The following is a 17,701-nucleotide window of genomic DNA, read 5'->3' as shown; positions in this document are numbered from 1 at the left end:
ACTTAAGGAGGTGGGAAAAGTGATTAATTGCAACCAATTTCTGTTTTGGAAGAAAATTGAAAAATCTAGGGTTCTTAAGGGTGCATTCTGTCCGAAATTTTAGGTACTAGATAGAGACCGAATTGGCCTTAGCTCAAAACATGAAAGTTGTATAGAATGAAATTTTATAGGTGCCTACAAAATTTCAGGTCAATCGGAGTTGTGTAGAATGAGATAAATCAAAATTACTATTGCTGTTCTGTTTTACCCGAAATTGGGATTTGCGACTGTAATTGGTTGTTTTGGTCTGGATTGCTTCCGAATTGGTTGTTGAGGCCTTCTGATGAAATTTAGCCCTGATTCTTAGCTTTCATTTGGTTTTGGAATTCCTGGATTTGGACATGTAGAGCCTGAGTTGTGATGTTACCGCTAGAATGCATTTTGGTGAATCTGTTTTACGTTGTTGATGAAGTATCTTGCATTTTTGACCTGTTTGCACTCAAAACTGGGTTGAGTGACCTTCTGTGATGTTGTAGCCCTGTCTTTTAGCTTCGAGATGGTGGGTCTTACACCCTCATCCGATAAGCGTAGTGAAATTGGTGCCCTTACCGCAAAATGACGTCAAAACTGTTTTTTTTTGGGCCAAAGCTAGTTACATTTCCGAAATTTCTGGTTTCCTCTATTGTTTGTAAATGTTTATGGAACCTTATTGGGGTCATGTTTGGCCTTGGTTTATGACTCGTTATCGAGTCTCATTGTATTTGTTTGCATGTTTTTAGGGCGTGACGGTGGTGCCCAACGTTCTTTTGACTAAAGTGCTTGAAACTACATTTGCAAGCGTGGTGAGTGTACTACTCACTTATGTGTTATTATATGACTTTGATACTTGAACTTGGTGTTTTGAATGTCAATTGCTTGAAGTGAGAGTGTACTTTATCACTTTCACTTATTGCTTCGCATGTTATATGAAATGTTATATGAGATGAAATACATGACTTGATGTCGTTTGGACGAGTCTCCACGACTTCAAATATTATCCATGAGCTCAACCCCATTGGTAATTGATTGAATCGAGCCGGCGAGGACTTGGTCGTGCCAATTAATGTACCTTGGGGCAACATTATATGGAATCTTGTAGTATGAGAGACTCTTGATTCCGGTTTACTCGAGTAATATCACAATGCATGTGTTTGGATTTCGGGCCCGGTTGGGGAATGTGAGGTGGAAGGAATGGAAGTTAAGTGAAGTCTACGGGTGGTTACTTTTCAAACATTGACGGGGAGTCAATGAGACCTGATCAAGAATTCAAACGAGAAAAAGGGCTCTTGAGAGCCACCCGTATCCTTTTATCCTCACTATTAATGTGTGGCTTTACTTATTTTTGGTACATTGGACTGTTAAGCTTGATGCATCTATGAACTTAGTTGCTTGAGTTGTATTCTCACTGGGCATTTAGCTCACCCCGTTCCTTTTGTTTTCCTTACAGGATTATGACTCTTTTGGAATGAATTTTGATAAATGGTTGCCGAATGAACTAGATGAATGACTCTTTTGTATTGTATATAAAATGGGACCCTAAATGTATCATTAGGGCCGTTTTCACTTTTGTTTTGGCAAACCACATATGTAGTGACTTTTGTATCACTTTTAAATGTCATTTTGGCTTGTAAATGCTAAATGTTATGTTGTATATGTATTTCGATGTTTGGTTGGGTTCGGACGGGTCGGTTACTATTCATGGCCGACTCCGGATTTTGTTTCTTTTATTTTGGGTATTTTGCCCTTTTTTCCTTGTTTACGCGCGTTATAAGTTCCGGAACGTGATAGATCGCTCTATACTGCACCGTTAGTCCTGGCGAGAGCTGGGCAGGCAGTCCGCTAACCTCTTTGGTTCGCCTTAGGGGAAGATGGGGCTGTCACAGGTGGTATCAGAGCCTAGGTTTGAATTAGCCTGGGTGTATAGGAATGCTTGATTTGAGGGTTCTTTGTTTATGGCCTTAAGCTTATATTATGGTTAATTGCTCTTTTGGTGTAGGATGGCCGGACAGGGTGAACCTAGTGATAGTCCTTCGGGCGTGAGACCTCGCAGAGCACTCCCAGTGATTCTGTACCAGATACGGCCAGGAGGGGCCGTCGTGCGCTGGAGCCCGTCTAACCGTCTCCGACGGTGTGAGTGTAAACATAAGCATGCCTATCCGAACGCTCTGGTGTTTGCTCTGGACAAGGAGCGTAAGGTGTTGGCCAGAGAGAATGCTCGACTTGAGGCCGAGGTGACCGAACTTAGGGCGGCCAATGAGAGGCAGGCCAAGCGCGTTGAGGGCCTGAAGTACGATGTACTTGATGCAGAGGATAGAGTCGATGACCTCTGCGCTCAGCTGAAGGAGGTCCAAGAGCGTGAGAGTAAGAGAGCTCGCAAGGTAAGGGTTCGAGCTGCATCGATCCTGAACCTTTGTGCGGACGTAGTAGAGGGCGTGAGTGACGAGGACTTTTGCGCGGGTCCTGAGGCTGGGGTTGGATCCACTCCGTCGGGTGGGTCTCATAGCTCGTCATCGGTCTAGGTTACGACTCCTAGAGTTGTTTTGGATGGTTTTGGTTTTGTATAGGGCGGATAGGGAGCAGGGCCTTAGCTAATCATTTTGTACGGCTAGATTAGCTACGTGTATATTTCTTTTGTTGAGGCCATTCCCTTGGGGATTGTCCATGCTTGTCCTTGACTTGACTGAACATGACTTGACTGATTGTATATATGTGTGTTGTTTGCCTTGTTTGGAATGTATATATGTGTTTGGAAAGTTTTGAGTTTACTTACATGCATTGTTTTATATTGGTTTAGTACCCTTGTCTATATCAAGTAGAAAGTTATGGAAGGAACACGTAGTGGACGGGGACGTGGGCACGGTAATAGACAACCCACACCGGATAGGGGTACTGGGGAAACCTCTACTGGACCTAACCCTGACCCCAATGTGCAAATCGCTGCCGCTATGCAGCAAATGACTAACCTGCTAGCACAAGTAGTGCAGCAACAAGGCCAGAATACAAACCTTAATCCTGGAAACCCCGGAAACCCTGGTAACCACATCGAGAGCGAAGACAGAGCTCTCGAACGTTTTCAAAAGTTTGCTCCATCCAAATTCATTGGGGGACCTGATCCGGATGTGGCCGAGCGATGGCTCGAGAAGATGGTTGATATTTTTGCGGCTTTGCACTATACCGATGAACGGCAGGTGACTTTTGCCGTATTCCAATTAGAATGGGCGGCCCGTTCCTGGTGGAACATCATACGACAAAAATGGGAACAGGAACAAACGCCCAGGACTTGGGTGAATTTCATCCAGGAATTTAATGCAAAATTCTTCCCTCCTCTAGTTCAGGAGAGGAAGGAAGACAAGTTCATTCGACTCCGCCAAGGAACTCAATCGGTGGCGGAATACGAGAGCCAGTTTACCCGTTTGTCAAAATTTGCGCCTGAGCTGATCATGACAGAGCAACGGCGAATCAGGCGTTTCATCCAGGGCTTGAACGTCGAAATCCAAAAGGACCTCGCAGTGGCTCAATGCGTTTAGCGAGGTTGTAGAAAAGGCTCAAAGGGTAGAGAGTGCTCGATTACAGGTTTGGAACTTCCAGGCGAAAAAGCGGGGCTTTCCTGGAAGCAGTTCTGGACAAGGGGACAAAGGTACTCCCTCCAAGTTTGGACGCGGAGCTGGAGGTGGTCGACAGTCAACTTCCGGCAGAGGGGCTCAGTCTAGGGGCGGCCCAGCCGGGAGAGGCCAAGGTGGAAACTTCCAGAAAGGCTCAGGTTCAGCGTCCCGTGGACCTTGCGGGTACTGCGGAAAGCCGAATCATTCGGAAGACAATTGCTGGAAAAAGGGAGGCAAATGTCTGCGTTGTGAAAGCGCAGACCACAAGCTTAATACTTGTCCACTCATGACGCCAGAAGGAAGGGGAGTTCAAACCACGCCAAAGACCAATACGGGACCGAATAAGGGGAATGAGACGAAACCTAAGGTGCCAGCTCGAGTCTATTCCTTAGAACCTCGACAAGTCCCAGATTCCTCAGAGGTCGTAGAAGGTACGATCCCTATTTTCCACCGTTTTGCCAAAGTTTTAATTGATCCTGGTGCCACCCATTCCTTTGTTAACCCTGATTTCATGTGTGGCATCGATATAAAACCTGCTAGTTTACCATACGACCTAGAAGTTAGTACACCCACGGGGAATCAACGGTTGGTTACTAGTATGGTTTATAAGGATTGTGAAGTGTGGGTAGGAGAGAAAAGATTGTTAGGGGACTTGATAAGTTTGTTCATTAAGGGCTATGATGTGATATTGGGCATGGACTGGTTAGCCAAGTATAATGCTCAACTGGATTGTAAAACGAAAGTGGTGGAATTCCGTATCCCTGGTGAGGCAACCATAAGGTTGGATATAAGGGGTAGGTTAGCCTCATCTGCTTTGATTTCGGGCATTCGGGCTAGGAAATTGCTAAGTAGAGGGGCGCAAGGATTTTTGGCCTTTTTGATTAACACCCCCACAGATAAAGTGAAAATGGAGGATGTGCCCATAGTGAAGGAATTTCCGGACGTGTTTCCTGATGAATTAGTAGCCTTACCTCCGGAAAGAGAAATTGAATTCAAAATAGATCTGCTACCGGGATCCTCACTCATCTCAAAAACACCATACCGAATGGCTCCTGCTGAGCTCAAGGAGCTAAAGTTGCAATTACAGGACCTTCTGGAGCGGGGATTCATTCAAGAGAATGGGTCTCCTTGGGGAGCTCCTGTACTGTTTGTGAAGAAAAAAGATGGTGGTTTGAGGATGTGTATTGATTATCGGGGCCTGAATAATATTACAATTAAAAATAAGTATCCACTGCCCCATATCGATGAGCTATTTGATCAGTTGCAAGGAGCGGTGGTCTTCTCGAAACTGGACCTCCGCCAAGGGTACTACCAGTTACTAATCAGGAAGGAGGATATTCCGAAGACTGCCTTCAACTCGAGATATGGGCATTACGAGTTCGCAGTGATGCTCTTTGGACTAACCAATGTTCCTGCCGCTTTCATGGACCTAATGCATAGGATTTTTAAGCCCTACCTGGATCGATTTGTAGTGGTCTTCATCGATGATATCCTGGTCTATTCCAAGAACCGTGAAGAGCATGAGCAACACTTGAAGACTGTCTTGCAAACCCTGAGAGACCATCAATTGTACGCCAAGTTCAGCAAGTGCGAATTTTGGTTGGAGAAAATTGCTTTTCTGGGGCACGTAATTTCTCAAGAGGGTATTTCAGTCGACCCGGCGAAAGTAGAGGCTGTGACTAATTGGAGGAGGCCAGAAACTCCCACAGAGGTCCGCAGCTTTCTAGGACTGGCTGGATATTACCGGCGTTTTATCAAGGACTTCTCCAAACTAGCTGGTCCTCTAACCGATTTGACGAAGAAACATGGTCGGTTCTTATGGAACACCCGAAGTGAGACAAGTTTTCAAGAATTAAAGAAAAGATTGACCATGGCTCCAGTTCTAGTCTTACCAAACGGGGTGGACGGATATGCTGTGTACACTGATGCATCCCGAGAAGGCCTAGGTTGTGTATTAATGCAAAACCGAAATGTGATCTCTTTTGCCTCGAGGAAGTTAAAACCCCATGAGCAAAATTATCCGACCCACGATCTGGAGCTAGCTGCAGTTGTTTTTGCTCTGAAGAAGTGGAGGCACTACTTAAATGGAGTAACTTTCGAGGTCTACTCCGATCATAAAAGCCTGAGGTATCTTTTCTCACAGAAGGAATTAAACATGAGGCAACGAAGGTGGATGGAATTTTTGGAGGATTACGACTGTACCATCAACTACCATCCGGGAAAAGCAAACGTGGTGGCCGATGCCCTAAGTCGCAAAGCTCAAGTTGCGAGTCTAATGATCAAAGAGTGGAATTTGCTCGAGTCGGTTTGCGAGTGGAAACCCTACCTTGGGAGTCATAAGGTGATTTTTGGCAATATTAAAGTGACTTCTACTCTTTTGGAGAGAATTAAAGAAGCTCAAAAGGAGGATCAGATGGTACGAAAATGGGGAGAGAAAGTGGAAAAAGGGGAAACTACAGATTTTAATCTTGGTCCTGAGGATATTTTAAAATACCGAAATCGAATAGTGGTGCCGAGAGATGAATCGTTGAAAACGGAGATTCTGGAGGAAGCCCATCGATCCAAGTATACAATCCATCTGGGTAGTAGCAAGATGTATCAAGACCTAAAAGGAACTTATTGGTGGGACAATATGAAGAAGGAAATCGCTCTGTACGTGCAAAAATGTCTCAGTTGTCAACAAGTGAAAGCAGAGCATCAAAAACCATCGGGCTTGTTACAACCCCTGGAGATACCCGAGTGGAAGTGGGAGAACATCACCATGGATTTCGTTTCAGGATTGCCACGAACGCAGCGAGGACATGATGCCGTTTGGGTGATCGTCAACCGGTTAACCAAATCGGCTCATTTCTTACCGGTGAACATGAAGTATTCCATGGACAAGTTGGCTCAACTGTACATGGATGAGATTGTAAAGCTGCACGGTGTTCCGGTGAGCATCGTCTCTGATCGAAATCCACGTTTCGTATCTCAGTTTTGGCAAAAGTTCCAGGAGACTCTAGGGACGAAACTCAACTTGAGCACAACCTATCATCCTCAGACGGATGGACAATCAGAACGAACCATTCAAACTCTCGAGGACATGCTACGAACTTGCATTCTGGATTTTGGAGGCAACTGGGGTCAACACATGACTTTGGTGGAGTTTGCGTACAACAATAGCTACCATTCGTCGATTCAAATGGCTCCATATGAAGCACTATATGGACGAAAATGCCGATCACCAATTTACTGGGATGAAGTTGGCGAGAGAAAGGCACTGGATCCAACAACTATTCTTTGGATGGAGGAAGCTCGAGATAAGGTCAAGATGATACGGCAACGACTCCAAACAGCTCAAAGCCGACAAAAGAGCTACGCAGACAATAGAAGGAAAGATTTGGAGTTCGAGGTTGGAGACCATGTATTTCTTAAAGTCACACCTTTACGGAGTGTCATGGCAGGCAAAGGAAAGAAGCTTCAATCAAGGTTTGTCGGACCTTACAAGATCTTGCAGAGGATAGGTGCGGTAGCGTATAGATTAGAACTGCCGTCAAGTCTCTCGAGAATCCACGACGTTTTCCACGTCTCAATGCTCAAGAAGTACTATCCCGACCCATCCCATATCTTACAACCAGAAGAGATCGACGTGGACGAATCACTTGCTTACGAAGAAAAACCTGTCCAAGTGCTTGACCGGAAAGTCAAAGAGCTAAGAAACAAACAGATTCCGTTGGTAAAGATACTGTGGAGAAACCATGGGGTAGAGGAAGCTACCTGGAAAGTGGAAGAGGAGATGCGAACGAAATACCCTAACCTTTTCGTGAGTTAAGGTGAGAAATTTCGAGGGCGAAATTCTTTTAAGGGGGAGAGAGTGTGAGAACCCGTAAATTTCATTTTCTAGGTTTTAATATTTTTCATGACTTGTTTTCTGCATTTTCGTGATTAGAAATTTTTCTAGATAATTTTAAGGAGCAGATATAATTTTTAGATGATTTTTCTAGTATCGAATGGATTTTGAGAAATTAAGAGCAGATACCGAACGTGGGACCCACTAGTGCGAAAAGTTCGAAAAATTTCGGCCAACTAGATTAAGTTTTGAATACTGGAATTAATTTATCAGGTGTTAAGAGATAAGTAGAGAGTGCTAAGTGGATTGATATAAGGGAGACAAGGTAGTTGAGCATTTAAAAAAAGGTGGCAAGTGTCACCATAAGAGTTAGTCTTGCCATTTGACCACTATTCATGCCTTTACCAAATTAATATCAAAATTGGCCAAAATAAGCTCTTATTTCAAGCTCTCTTGGCCGACTTTCTTGCTCTAAGAAAGGAAGAAAACTCTCCACAATTTTGGTCTACAATCTTGCTCAATCTCTCAAATCAACCGATTAATCTTCCAATTGCTCCATAAAACTCCTTCACTTAGTGATTTTGAGGTGATTGGTGAAGTTATTTGGAAAATTAAGGTGGTCCATAGTTCTCTCTCTCTTGTTTTGAAGGTAAGTTGTGAAGAACCACCCTCCTCCTTTAATTGATGCTCAAATCATGCTTAGTGGAAGTAGAAGATGCAAGTTTATGGATTAATTCTTGATTTGTGGTTGAAATGATGAATTTTTATTATTTTGGGGAATTTTCTGTTTTAATATAAGCATGATGGTGTGGCTATCTATGATGTTTGGAAATGTTCTATAATGACTTAAGGAGGTGGGAAAAGTGATTAATTGCAACCAATTTCTGTTTTGGAAGAAAATTGAAAAATCTAGGGTTCTTAAGGGTGCATTCTGTCCGAAATTTTAGGTACTAGATAGAGGCCGAATTGGCCTTAGCTCAAAACATGAAAGTTTTAGGGAATGACATTTTATAGGTGTCTACAAAATTTCAGGTCAATCGGAGTTGTGTAGAATGAGATAAATCGAAATTACTATTGCTGTTCTGTTTTACCCGAAATTGGGATTTGCGACTGTAATTGGTTGTTTTGGTCTGGATTGCTTCCGAATTGGTTGTTGAGGCCTTCTGATGAAATTTAACCCTGATTCTTAGCTTTCATTTGGTTTTGGAATTTCTGGATTTGGACATGTATAGCCTGAGTTGTGATGTTACCACTAGAATGCGTTTTGGTGAATCTGTTTTACGTTGTTGATGAAGTATCTTGCATTTTTGACCTGTTTGCACTCAAAACTGGGTTGAGTGACCTTCTATGATGTTGTAGCCCTGTCTTTTAGCTTCGATATGGTGGGTCTTACACCCTCATCCGATAAGCGTAGTGAAATTGGTGCCCTTACCGCAAAATGACGTCAAAACTATTTTTTTTTTGGGCCAAAGCTAGTTACATTTCCGAAATTTCTGGTTTCCTCTATTGTTTGTAAATGTTTATGGAACCTTATTGGGGTCATGTTTGGCCTTGGTTTATGACTCGTTATCGAGTCTCATTGTATTTGTTTGCATGTTTTTAGGGCGTGACGGTGGTGCCCAACGTTCTTTTGACTAAAGTGCTTGAAACTATATTTGCAAGCGTGGTGAGTGTACTACTCACTTATGTGTTATTATATGACTTTGATACTTGAACTTGGTGCTTTGAATGTCAATTGCTTGAAGTGAGAGTGTACTTTATCACTTTCACTTATTGCTTCGCATGTTATATGAAATGTTATATGAGATGAAATACATGACTTGATGTCGTTTGGACGAGTCTCCACGACTTCAAATATTATCCATGAGCTCAACCCCATTGGTAATTGATTGAATCGAGCCGGCGAGGGCTTGGTCGTGCCAATTAATGTACCTTGGGGCAACATTATATGGAATCTTGTAGTATGAGAGACTCTTGATTCCGGTTTACTCGAGTAATACCACAATGCATGTGTTTGGATTTCGGGCCCGGTTGGGGAATGTGAGGTGGAAGGAATGGAAGTTAAGTGAAGTCTACGGGTGGTTACTTTTCAAACATTGACGGAGAGTCAATGAGACCTGATCAAGAATTCAAACGACGAAAAGGGCTCTTGAGAGCCACCCGTATCCTTTTATCCTCACTATTAATGTGTGGCTTTACTTATTTTTGGTACATTGGACTGTTAAGCTTGATGCATCTATGAACTTAGTTGCTTGAGTTGTATTCTCACTGGGCATTTAGCTCACCCCGTTCCTTTTGTTTTCCTTACAGGATTATGACTCTTTTGGAATGAATTTTGATAAATGGTTGCCGAATGAACTAGATGAATGACTCTTTTGTATTGTATATAAAATGGGATCCTAAATGTATCATTAGGGCCGTTTTCACTTTTGTTTTGGCAAACCACATATGTAGTGACTTTTGTATCACTTTTAAATGTCATTTTGGCTTGTAAATGCTAAATGTTATGTTGTATATGTATTTCGATGTTTGGTTGGGTTCGGACGGGTCGGTTACTATTCATGGCCGAGTCCGGATTTTGTTTCTTTTATTTTGGGTATTTTGCCCTTTTTGCCTTGTTTACGCGCGTTATAAGTTCCGGAACGTGATAGATCGCTCTATACTGCACCGTTAGTCCTGGCGAGAGTTGGGCAGGCAGTCCGCTAACCTCTTTGGTTCGCCTTTGGGGAAGGTGGGGCTGTCACAAGTATTCATTTATTTATTATCATTATTTCTTAATATGTACCAAATATCTTCCCTTTTTTTTTGCCAAGAGTGAATAACGTCTCTTCATTGAGGTATGTATGATCCCTTAATGTGTAGTTAGTCTGTTATTACAAATTTGTATTCATGATCGCCAAACAAATGTTTATTACAAGTTAACTCTTTATACTCTTTACATTTAATAAGTTTTATAGCATTTTGTCTAGCAGGTGATTCTGATTACTCTAATTCCAGTTAACATTTTGATAATAATTTGAGCATATAAGCTATTCTATCTATATAAGTCGTATGCATGAGTCATCACTATTTATCAATATTCCTACAACTTTATTGCACAAGATGTTCACTCCAATTTTTTTTTTTTTTGACATCTTCAAACCAAATTCTTTTGCGTCCTCAAAAACAAAATGTTTACTCCAATTTTTATATTGCACAAAATGATTTTCAAATTTACAAAAACTTTTAAACAAATTATGTGCAGTCCCATTCAAGGAACGGGTTTAGACTGGTTCATTATTTCAGATGCAATGTTAATTTGACTTGTTGACTAATCGTTTTTGAACCTATTAATTTTCTTGATTAAGAATTAGATTAACATGAGACCGGATTTGAAAGTTTAGGGTGTAATGTGTTAAGAATAGAAATTTAGGGTGCAAAGTAGGACCAGTCCGAAGAAAGGAAAAATCATAACAAACGACCTATGAGTCCTTTAATCATTTGTCAGAGTTTCTAGTTTCTAGCTACAAGCCCAAGTTTATTTCTTTCTTCACTCTCTTTACCTTTGGCCCTTCCCAGAAAATTCTTCCAAACTTATTGTACCGACACAGTTAATGAACAATGCTGCAGAGACAAGACAGTCTGCTTTCATCTTCTCACCGCCAAACCCCACCACCAGAAAATCGCCATGCAAAACAAATTGGTTGCATGGCCGGCTTCTTCAAGCTCTTATCCAGATATCAAAATAGAAACAAACGCCTTACTTCCGGTTAGAACGTTAATATTCATTTTATTCTCTTCTGCATTCAACAGCATAATTTCTTATAAGCATTTTCTTTTTCTGTTTTCCATTTTGTTTTTTTCTATTCAGGTAGAAAGCATGTAAAATCGACTTCAAAGGAAGCTAAAACCATGGTGGAACAGGAGATGAAACAGCAGCAGCAAGATTCTTCATCTGCACTCAAAGAAGATAACAAGAATATTTCAAACACAAATGGCCAAAATTTGGAAAACAAGAGATTATCATCATCATGCGATATTACACCAAGAAGTCCTATGCTTCCACCGGAGATTCGACAATCAAATGCCTTAACCACATCAGAGAAAAGCACCACTGCAAAATCCCTATTGGTGGCTCGACTGATGGGGTTGGAGGAGCCATCTGAGGTCAACAGGAACGTTAAAGTGGAACAGGAAAAGTCATCCAGTAGTACTACTGAAGAAAAGAGAAGAAAGCTTTTGCGGGCGCTGGAGAAATGCAATGAAGATTTGGAGAGTCTTAAGAAGATTATCGTAGCTGTACAATCAGATCAGAAGAAACGTCTCAAACCACCACCACCAGTAATGAAGGAGGATCATAATCTGGCTAAAACATGCTTGAAAAGAAATGTTGAACAGCTGATGATGAGGCCTGTGGCTGCGCTGGAGGAAATGAGCCGTTATTACCACACCACCAAAGCAAACTCTAATGGTTAGTTAATTCATATCATCCACTTTATTACCAATTATACAAGTATAAATTGCCTATGAATGATAATATGAAAATGTGTGTATAATCCGGTGCAATTTTTCTGCTTTTGCTTTTTGGCTACTTGATAAAGTACTTCATTCTATATAGGAAGGGAATTATTAATTTAAAGGGTTTTTAATTACATCCCAGTCAAATAATAACACAGTCAATAATTTATTTAATTTTTTTGGCTCTATAGAAAATCTTCCCGATTGGTTGTTATAGAACATAAGCTGATGCCATCTCAAATGCATTTAACAGAATCCCAATTTTTTTTAAAAATCATGATAAGGCTATAATTAGGCAAAATTATAGAGCTTTTGAGATTGAATCACAAAAGTCGGATAGAATATTTGAAGTTTCTTTGCTTGTTGATTAGGACCAAAGAGGGCACTTAAAATGAAATGTGCCTTTAACTAATTTAAAAGTAAAAAATCTGCATCTTCCGCAAGAAATTATCAATTTTGTAAAATTTTCATGCTGAGATAGCAATTGTTTATGTGGTCTAGTGCCATTTAAATAGATAATTAAGTAGACAGCTTTGCTTTGGCTTCCTAGTGAATGTGTTTCTTAAGCATCTTTAGCCAGCATGGTTATATTACCGTAGATAAATATTATCACAGTCTCAACTAACTACTTCAAAATTCTTTAATTACTCTCCATTGTGCTAATTGTAGAACAGATAATGGAAGCTGCCGAAATGGCCTCTTCTTTTTTTATTCTCTCCACAACAATCATTAGCTATAAGGTTACCCTTTAATATTGCAAAAGGTAATTTTACTGCTATATGAACAAAAACAATATATGACAAAAAAATCAAACTTACAAGAATTATGAGATATAATAAAGCAATAAACTATAATAAATTTCTTAAGGTGTCAACTACAATATCTTCACTTTGTCCACCATATATACATATACAGTATATACAAATATATGTATATACTTACATACGTATATGCCCTTCTCGGATTCGAAAAGTAATAGCATGCCTCTTTGAATAGCCCCTGTCATCATTTTGCCTCTTTATTCCTTCTGAGACCAAACAAAAGAAAAAAAAAATCCCCTCCAAACAAGGCATCTTGTGCTTTTGGATTTTCTCCTCCTTATTTTCTTTCTTTCTTCTTTTTCTTCTTTGCTTTTTATCTTTCATTACTTTTTTTTTTATTGTGAATAGAGTTTTTCAAGTTATAAGATGTTATAAATTAACAAGTTTCAGACAAATAAGAAAATGACTCGTAAAAGAAAAAGAACATAGAATTTTATATGTTCTCTATTTTCTTCAGTCCTTAATTAGAAGATTACACAAACCAAAATAATGCTTGTCCTTTACTTTTACATCGTCCTTTTTTCGCACCAGCATAATAACAAAACATAAAATTTTCTTTACCAATCACAAGGCTTTCTTTTAAATTCCAGTAGGTGGAGCATGTGGTAACTCAAGTGCTCATTTGCTGATTGTCTCTTTAGTAACTTTCATGATGCAGTCAAATAAGGTTGAAAAGTGTTAAAGCATAAAGAAATGGCCCTGTAAGAACCAAAAAGAAATGATGTATCATGATAACATACTGCTGCTTTTGTTTTTCTCACTTTTTCAGGTTGTCTTTGGTCCACCACCCACTCCCATGTTCGTTCCAAACCCCCTTGGTTTCCCATTCTTCTGTACTTAATATTCTTTTTTAGCAGTTGAACAGTATCCTTTGCTTGATCTCATGTCCAAACTCCAAACATGGAATATATCCTTTTATCTTTGTTTTGGACTTTTTTGAGAAAATCATGAGTAACTGTCGCATGCATAAAAAGAAAATCTGATCTAAATAGAAGTTCTATATCGTGTAATCCGAACATAAGAATGTAAGAAACATAAAGAAAGACATATACATTGGTGACCAGAATAATTCATTAATAAGATATAAAACTTTCAAATACAAACTCTCATTGTATGTAATTCAGAAGCCAAATAAATCAATTTTATCAACATAGTTCATCTTTTGTGGAAGTAATTTTGCAATGTAAGGTGCTCAAATTTGGTGATGCATGTAGAGATTGGTTTTGAAGATGCAAGCACTTGGGTAATGTAGAAGTTCAATTTTATGATTTCTAATGAAGATTAACGAGCATGATTATATAAATGAAAATTTTAGAAAATCACACGAAATATATGTATATTTGGGAGATAAGAATAACTCAACTCAAACTAACAAGTTAATATCTCAAAGTAATGAAAAAAATCATACCACAATAACAACTTAACTATCATTATATCTCGTGCATTAGTATGATTATTTTTTATTAGTAGTGAATTTGTAAAAGCATGAAGAATTCAAAATAAAATGTCAAAAAATTATAAAATTAATGTATACTCATTATTCAACTACTATATCAATTTTAAAAATTTTTTATATATATGTTTATTAAAATGTAATAATATTAATCAAATACTACAAAGCATATTGAGGTAATTGATTGATATTCTTTGAGACGAATATTAAATGTTTACAATGACTATACATCTAGAACTATATATTAGTATCTAATTAAACACAAGAGGTGCAAGAATCCATTTTCTGATAAACAAATATTGAGTTTCAAACAACATTAATAAATTTAGTTAAAAGGAATAATTCAAATATATTGAGAAAGATAAAAGTTCTTAGAAGAGAGAGAGAGAGAGAAACTATTAGAAAAATTGATTAGAGAATATTTAGATGCAAAAATGGATAAAATCAAAATATTCAAATGATCCATTAATTTTCTTTAATTAGGCATGCCACATAGGAAAAGAGAAAAAGATTATTACTTTATTACTTTCATACATATAGACATATGGATAACTTCTCTCCAAACTCTTGATTGTCTTACAATAACATCCTAGTAAGTAAGAAACTATAACACAGGTAACTACCTAATAAAACACAATATGCTAAATAAGAAATCCGGTATGAACTTAGTATTGGTGCATGAACCTTGTCATGACTAAGTGTTCGAAGGTAAAGACCACAGATTTGATGGAGTTCAATTCTGTTTGGAAGAGCTTCGATCCAGAAGGCTAGAAAGAATCATTATCAATTTTGAACTTTATTTGGACAGTACCATCGTCCTTGAGAATGAAGGAAGAAATGCTACTCTGTAAATCCTGTGCTGCAGACAATTGTTGCTCATAAGCTCTCACTCAAGATTCTGAGTAACTTTAAGGGCTCATTGCGTGAAGGCAGCTTAGGAATGTGAGTACAATGAAGCTGAGCATTAGTGTTAACATCAAGTGGAATAGCATCTTCTATTTTGAAAGAAGATGGCACTGGATATTCAAATGCATGTTCCTGTAGCCTATACACCATCTGATGGTGTAGCTTTACACTAGTTGTAGTAGTAACCTGCTTTGCTCTGCGGGTTTGAACACAAATCTTCAAGGCTTCAATGGCCTGTTGTAATTTGGACAAAAAGTAACCATAATAGTTCCCACATTTAGAGTTGTCTAAATAGTGCCGAAACATGCTTGCTGGTACTCCAGAAGTCGTGTATCCACAAGTTCCAGTTTAGATACGATAGGGAGACCTTTTCTTGAAAGTGCTACTTTGAACGGTTCTAACATAGAGATGAGTAAAGCCTTCTCGAAACCGTAAGACAAACATATGAATAAAGCTTTGACAAGCATGTTGTGCTTCTTCCTCTCTCCACTCATATGTTTTACACATTTCACGCATTTACTTGTTTTATTACAATTTCATAAGTGACGTTCTCATAATGCCATTGTTTAATTATTCAATTAGAAAGTAGATCAGTTTTAGGTATTGGTGCAACTGCAGAGGTCCTTAATTGAAACTGCAAATTAAGTTCAAGTATCAAATTTGTCAGAAATAAAAGTTAAGAGCTAAATCGACATCAGTAGAAAAAAAAGTTGAGGGATGAAATTAGCCTTTTTCTCAAACAATTACTCAGAATTTGTTGAATTTGTTTTTTCTCATCAACAAATTCCAATTTCAATAAGCTACAAGCTTTGAAAGCGTATTTGTATTTGTTGTTGTTTATTTTAACTTTTTTTAGCCAAATTCAGCCTCTAAAACCTGCCCTAGCTTTTTTTTGAAACAGTAGATATATTAATTTGTATAAACTGTACAATTGTGTAAGCAAAGTCTCAACTGAGCTTGGACAAAGGTCCAAACAGCTTCACGCAAGTGCTTCTTGCGCAGGAAGATGGGATTAGCCCATTCCTCATCTATGAAAATGTTTTGTGCACGTCTGCTAAGGTATATAATGCCATCTAGTCAATTTCTATTTTCAAAACAAACGGAGCACTGTGAAAATAATAATCTCAGGGATTTAACGTCATCAATGATTGTTGTTTCCAATCATGTTTGAAATTTGTGCATATTTGCATATTACTGTTGGTAAAGTTGATTTAAAAAAAAAAAATAGGAAAGCACATTCCTCTGGTTGGACATTTGATAATAACAATTATTTGCCACCAAATTTGTTTTTGTTTTGCTATTTCTCTCTAGATGTGTTTACATAGTGTTAAGGAGTTTTTTTTTTTTTTTTTTTTTTTTTGCTTTGGTTTCTTTTTTTCCTTATATGTAGACATAATTGACAGCCACACAGAGGAATAGTTGCTTATTACCCTTGAGAAATCCATGCCTCTCTATTTAGCCCAATTGTTGAATCAATTGGATGGTACTGAATTTTGCTTTCACCATTTGAGGTTGCTTCATGCAGTGTGTACAACTCTGAACTATGTTTCATTTGTTCTTGAATTTATATACGTACCACATTTCACTTTATTTTTTTCTTTGGTCTGTTAAACATCAATTCTGTGGCAATTATATGTGCAAGTTGCAATAAAAACAGGAAATAGACCTTAACACCGGTATGGTTAGTTTATTGTGTGTAACTAGGTTAAATAGCAACAAAAGATATTAAGTTACATATGTTTTCATTTGATTACTGATTTTGATTGCACTCACTAACAAAAGTACATATGTAGGAATTATAGCGCATCAGAGTAAAAGAATTTCAGTGAAGAAGCCAAGGGAAGAAGATAACATCTGCTACTTTACCAAAGTGAACACAGCAACAGTTAAAGAAAAGCATAGAATTACAACCCCCAGGTTTTGGAGCAGCAAAGCTATGATCCAAAGTGTAGATGAAGTATGCAATCACATCAGCTGGGGAGAAAAGAGAGAGCTGGGAAATATAGGAATGGTGTTACAAAACTATATTTGCAAAGACTTGATTGAAGAGGTTCTTTATGATTTAGGCTTCTGCAAAATGCATGAACTGCCGCTTGAGGCATGTAAAAGGCGGCTTTCTTTTTAGTTTTCTCTTTTTTTTTTCCATCATTTAATTGAAGTTTGAACACTGTAACTGAAAGAACAAAGATAATCTTCTCTTTCGTAAGTTAGACAAGGAGAGAGTAGGGAATCTTTCCAAACTTTGCACAAACATTTAAAAGGAAAATTTGATGTTACGCAATTGACCAACAGATTAGCAACATTTTCCAAATTTGGCTGTTAATTTTCTTATCTTTGATCTTGGATTATGGATTTAAAGGCATGGTCCTTTTCTACTAAAATTCAAACTTCCAATGTGCAATTAAAAATCTGGAGTCCAATCTTTGTACATGAAGCACCATTTTACCATGCATTCTATGTAATATATGATATTTCAACATGTAATACCCTGCATTGCACACTTTGCATTTTGTATAGGGTTTAAAGATGTTGAATTACCACACATTCCAAATGAAGAGACCATTTTATGTTGAAT

General features: G+C 38.6%; 1 protein-coding gene across 1 annotated transcript; it reads left to right on the top strand.

Moving 5' to 3' along the window:
• The first annotated feature begins 10,970 nt into the window (after positions 1–10,970).
• Positions 10,971–17,432, top strand: LOC113695401 (uncharacterized). The gene is made up of 3 exons (XM_027214486.2): positions 10,971–11,197; positions 11,300–11,899; positions 16,920–17,432. Exons 1-3 carry the CDS (start codon positions 11,050–11,052, stop codon positions 17,249–17,251), a joined length of 1,080 nt encoding a protein of 359 aa, XP_027070287.1. The 5' UTR covers positions 10,971–11,049; the 3' UTR covers positions 17,252–17,432.
• Positions 17,433–17,701: the final 269 nt, after the last annotated feature.

Source organism: Coffea arabica, chromosome 6e (genome assembly GCF_036785885.1).
Source record: "Coffea arabica cultivar ET-39 chromosome 6e, Coffea Arabica ET-39 HiFi, whole genome shotgun sequence".
NCBI lineage: Eukaryota > Viridiplantae > Streptophyta > Magnoliopsida > Gentianales > Rubiaceae > Coffea > Coffea arabica.
The sequence above is the reverse complement of the archived record's forward strand: the minus strand, read 5'-3'. Positions and strand labels throughout refer to the sequence as shown.

Bases quoted from the DNA above. Each gene is read 5' to 3' on its own strand.
- LOC113695401 (XM_027214486.2), top strand. From the start codon at position 11,050: ATGCTGCAGAGACAAGACAGTCTGCTTTCATCTTCTCACCGCCAAACC. The intron at 11,198-11,299 runs GTTAGAACGTTA...TTTTCTATTCAG, and splicing joins AAACAAACGCCTTACTTCCG to GTAGAAAGCATGTAAAATCG. The intron at 11,900-16,919 runs GTTAGTTAATTC...GTACATATGTAG, and splicing joins CACCAAAGCAAACTCTAATG to GAATTATAGCGCATCAGAGT.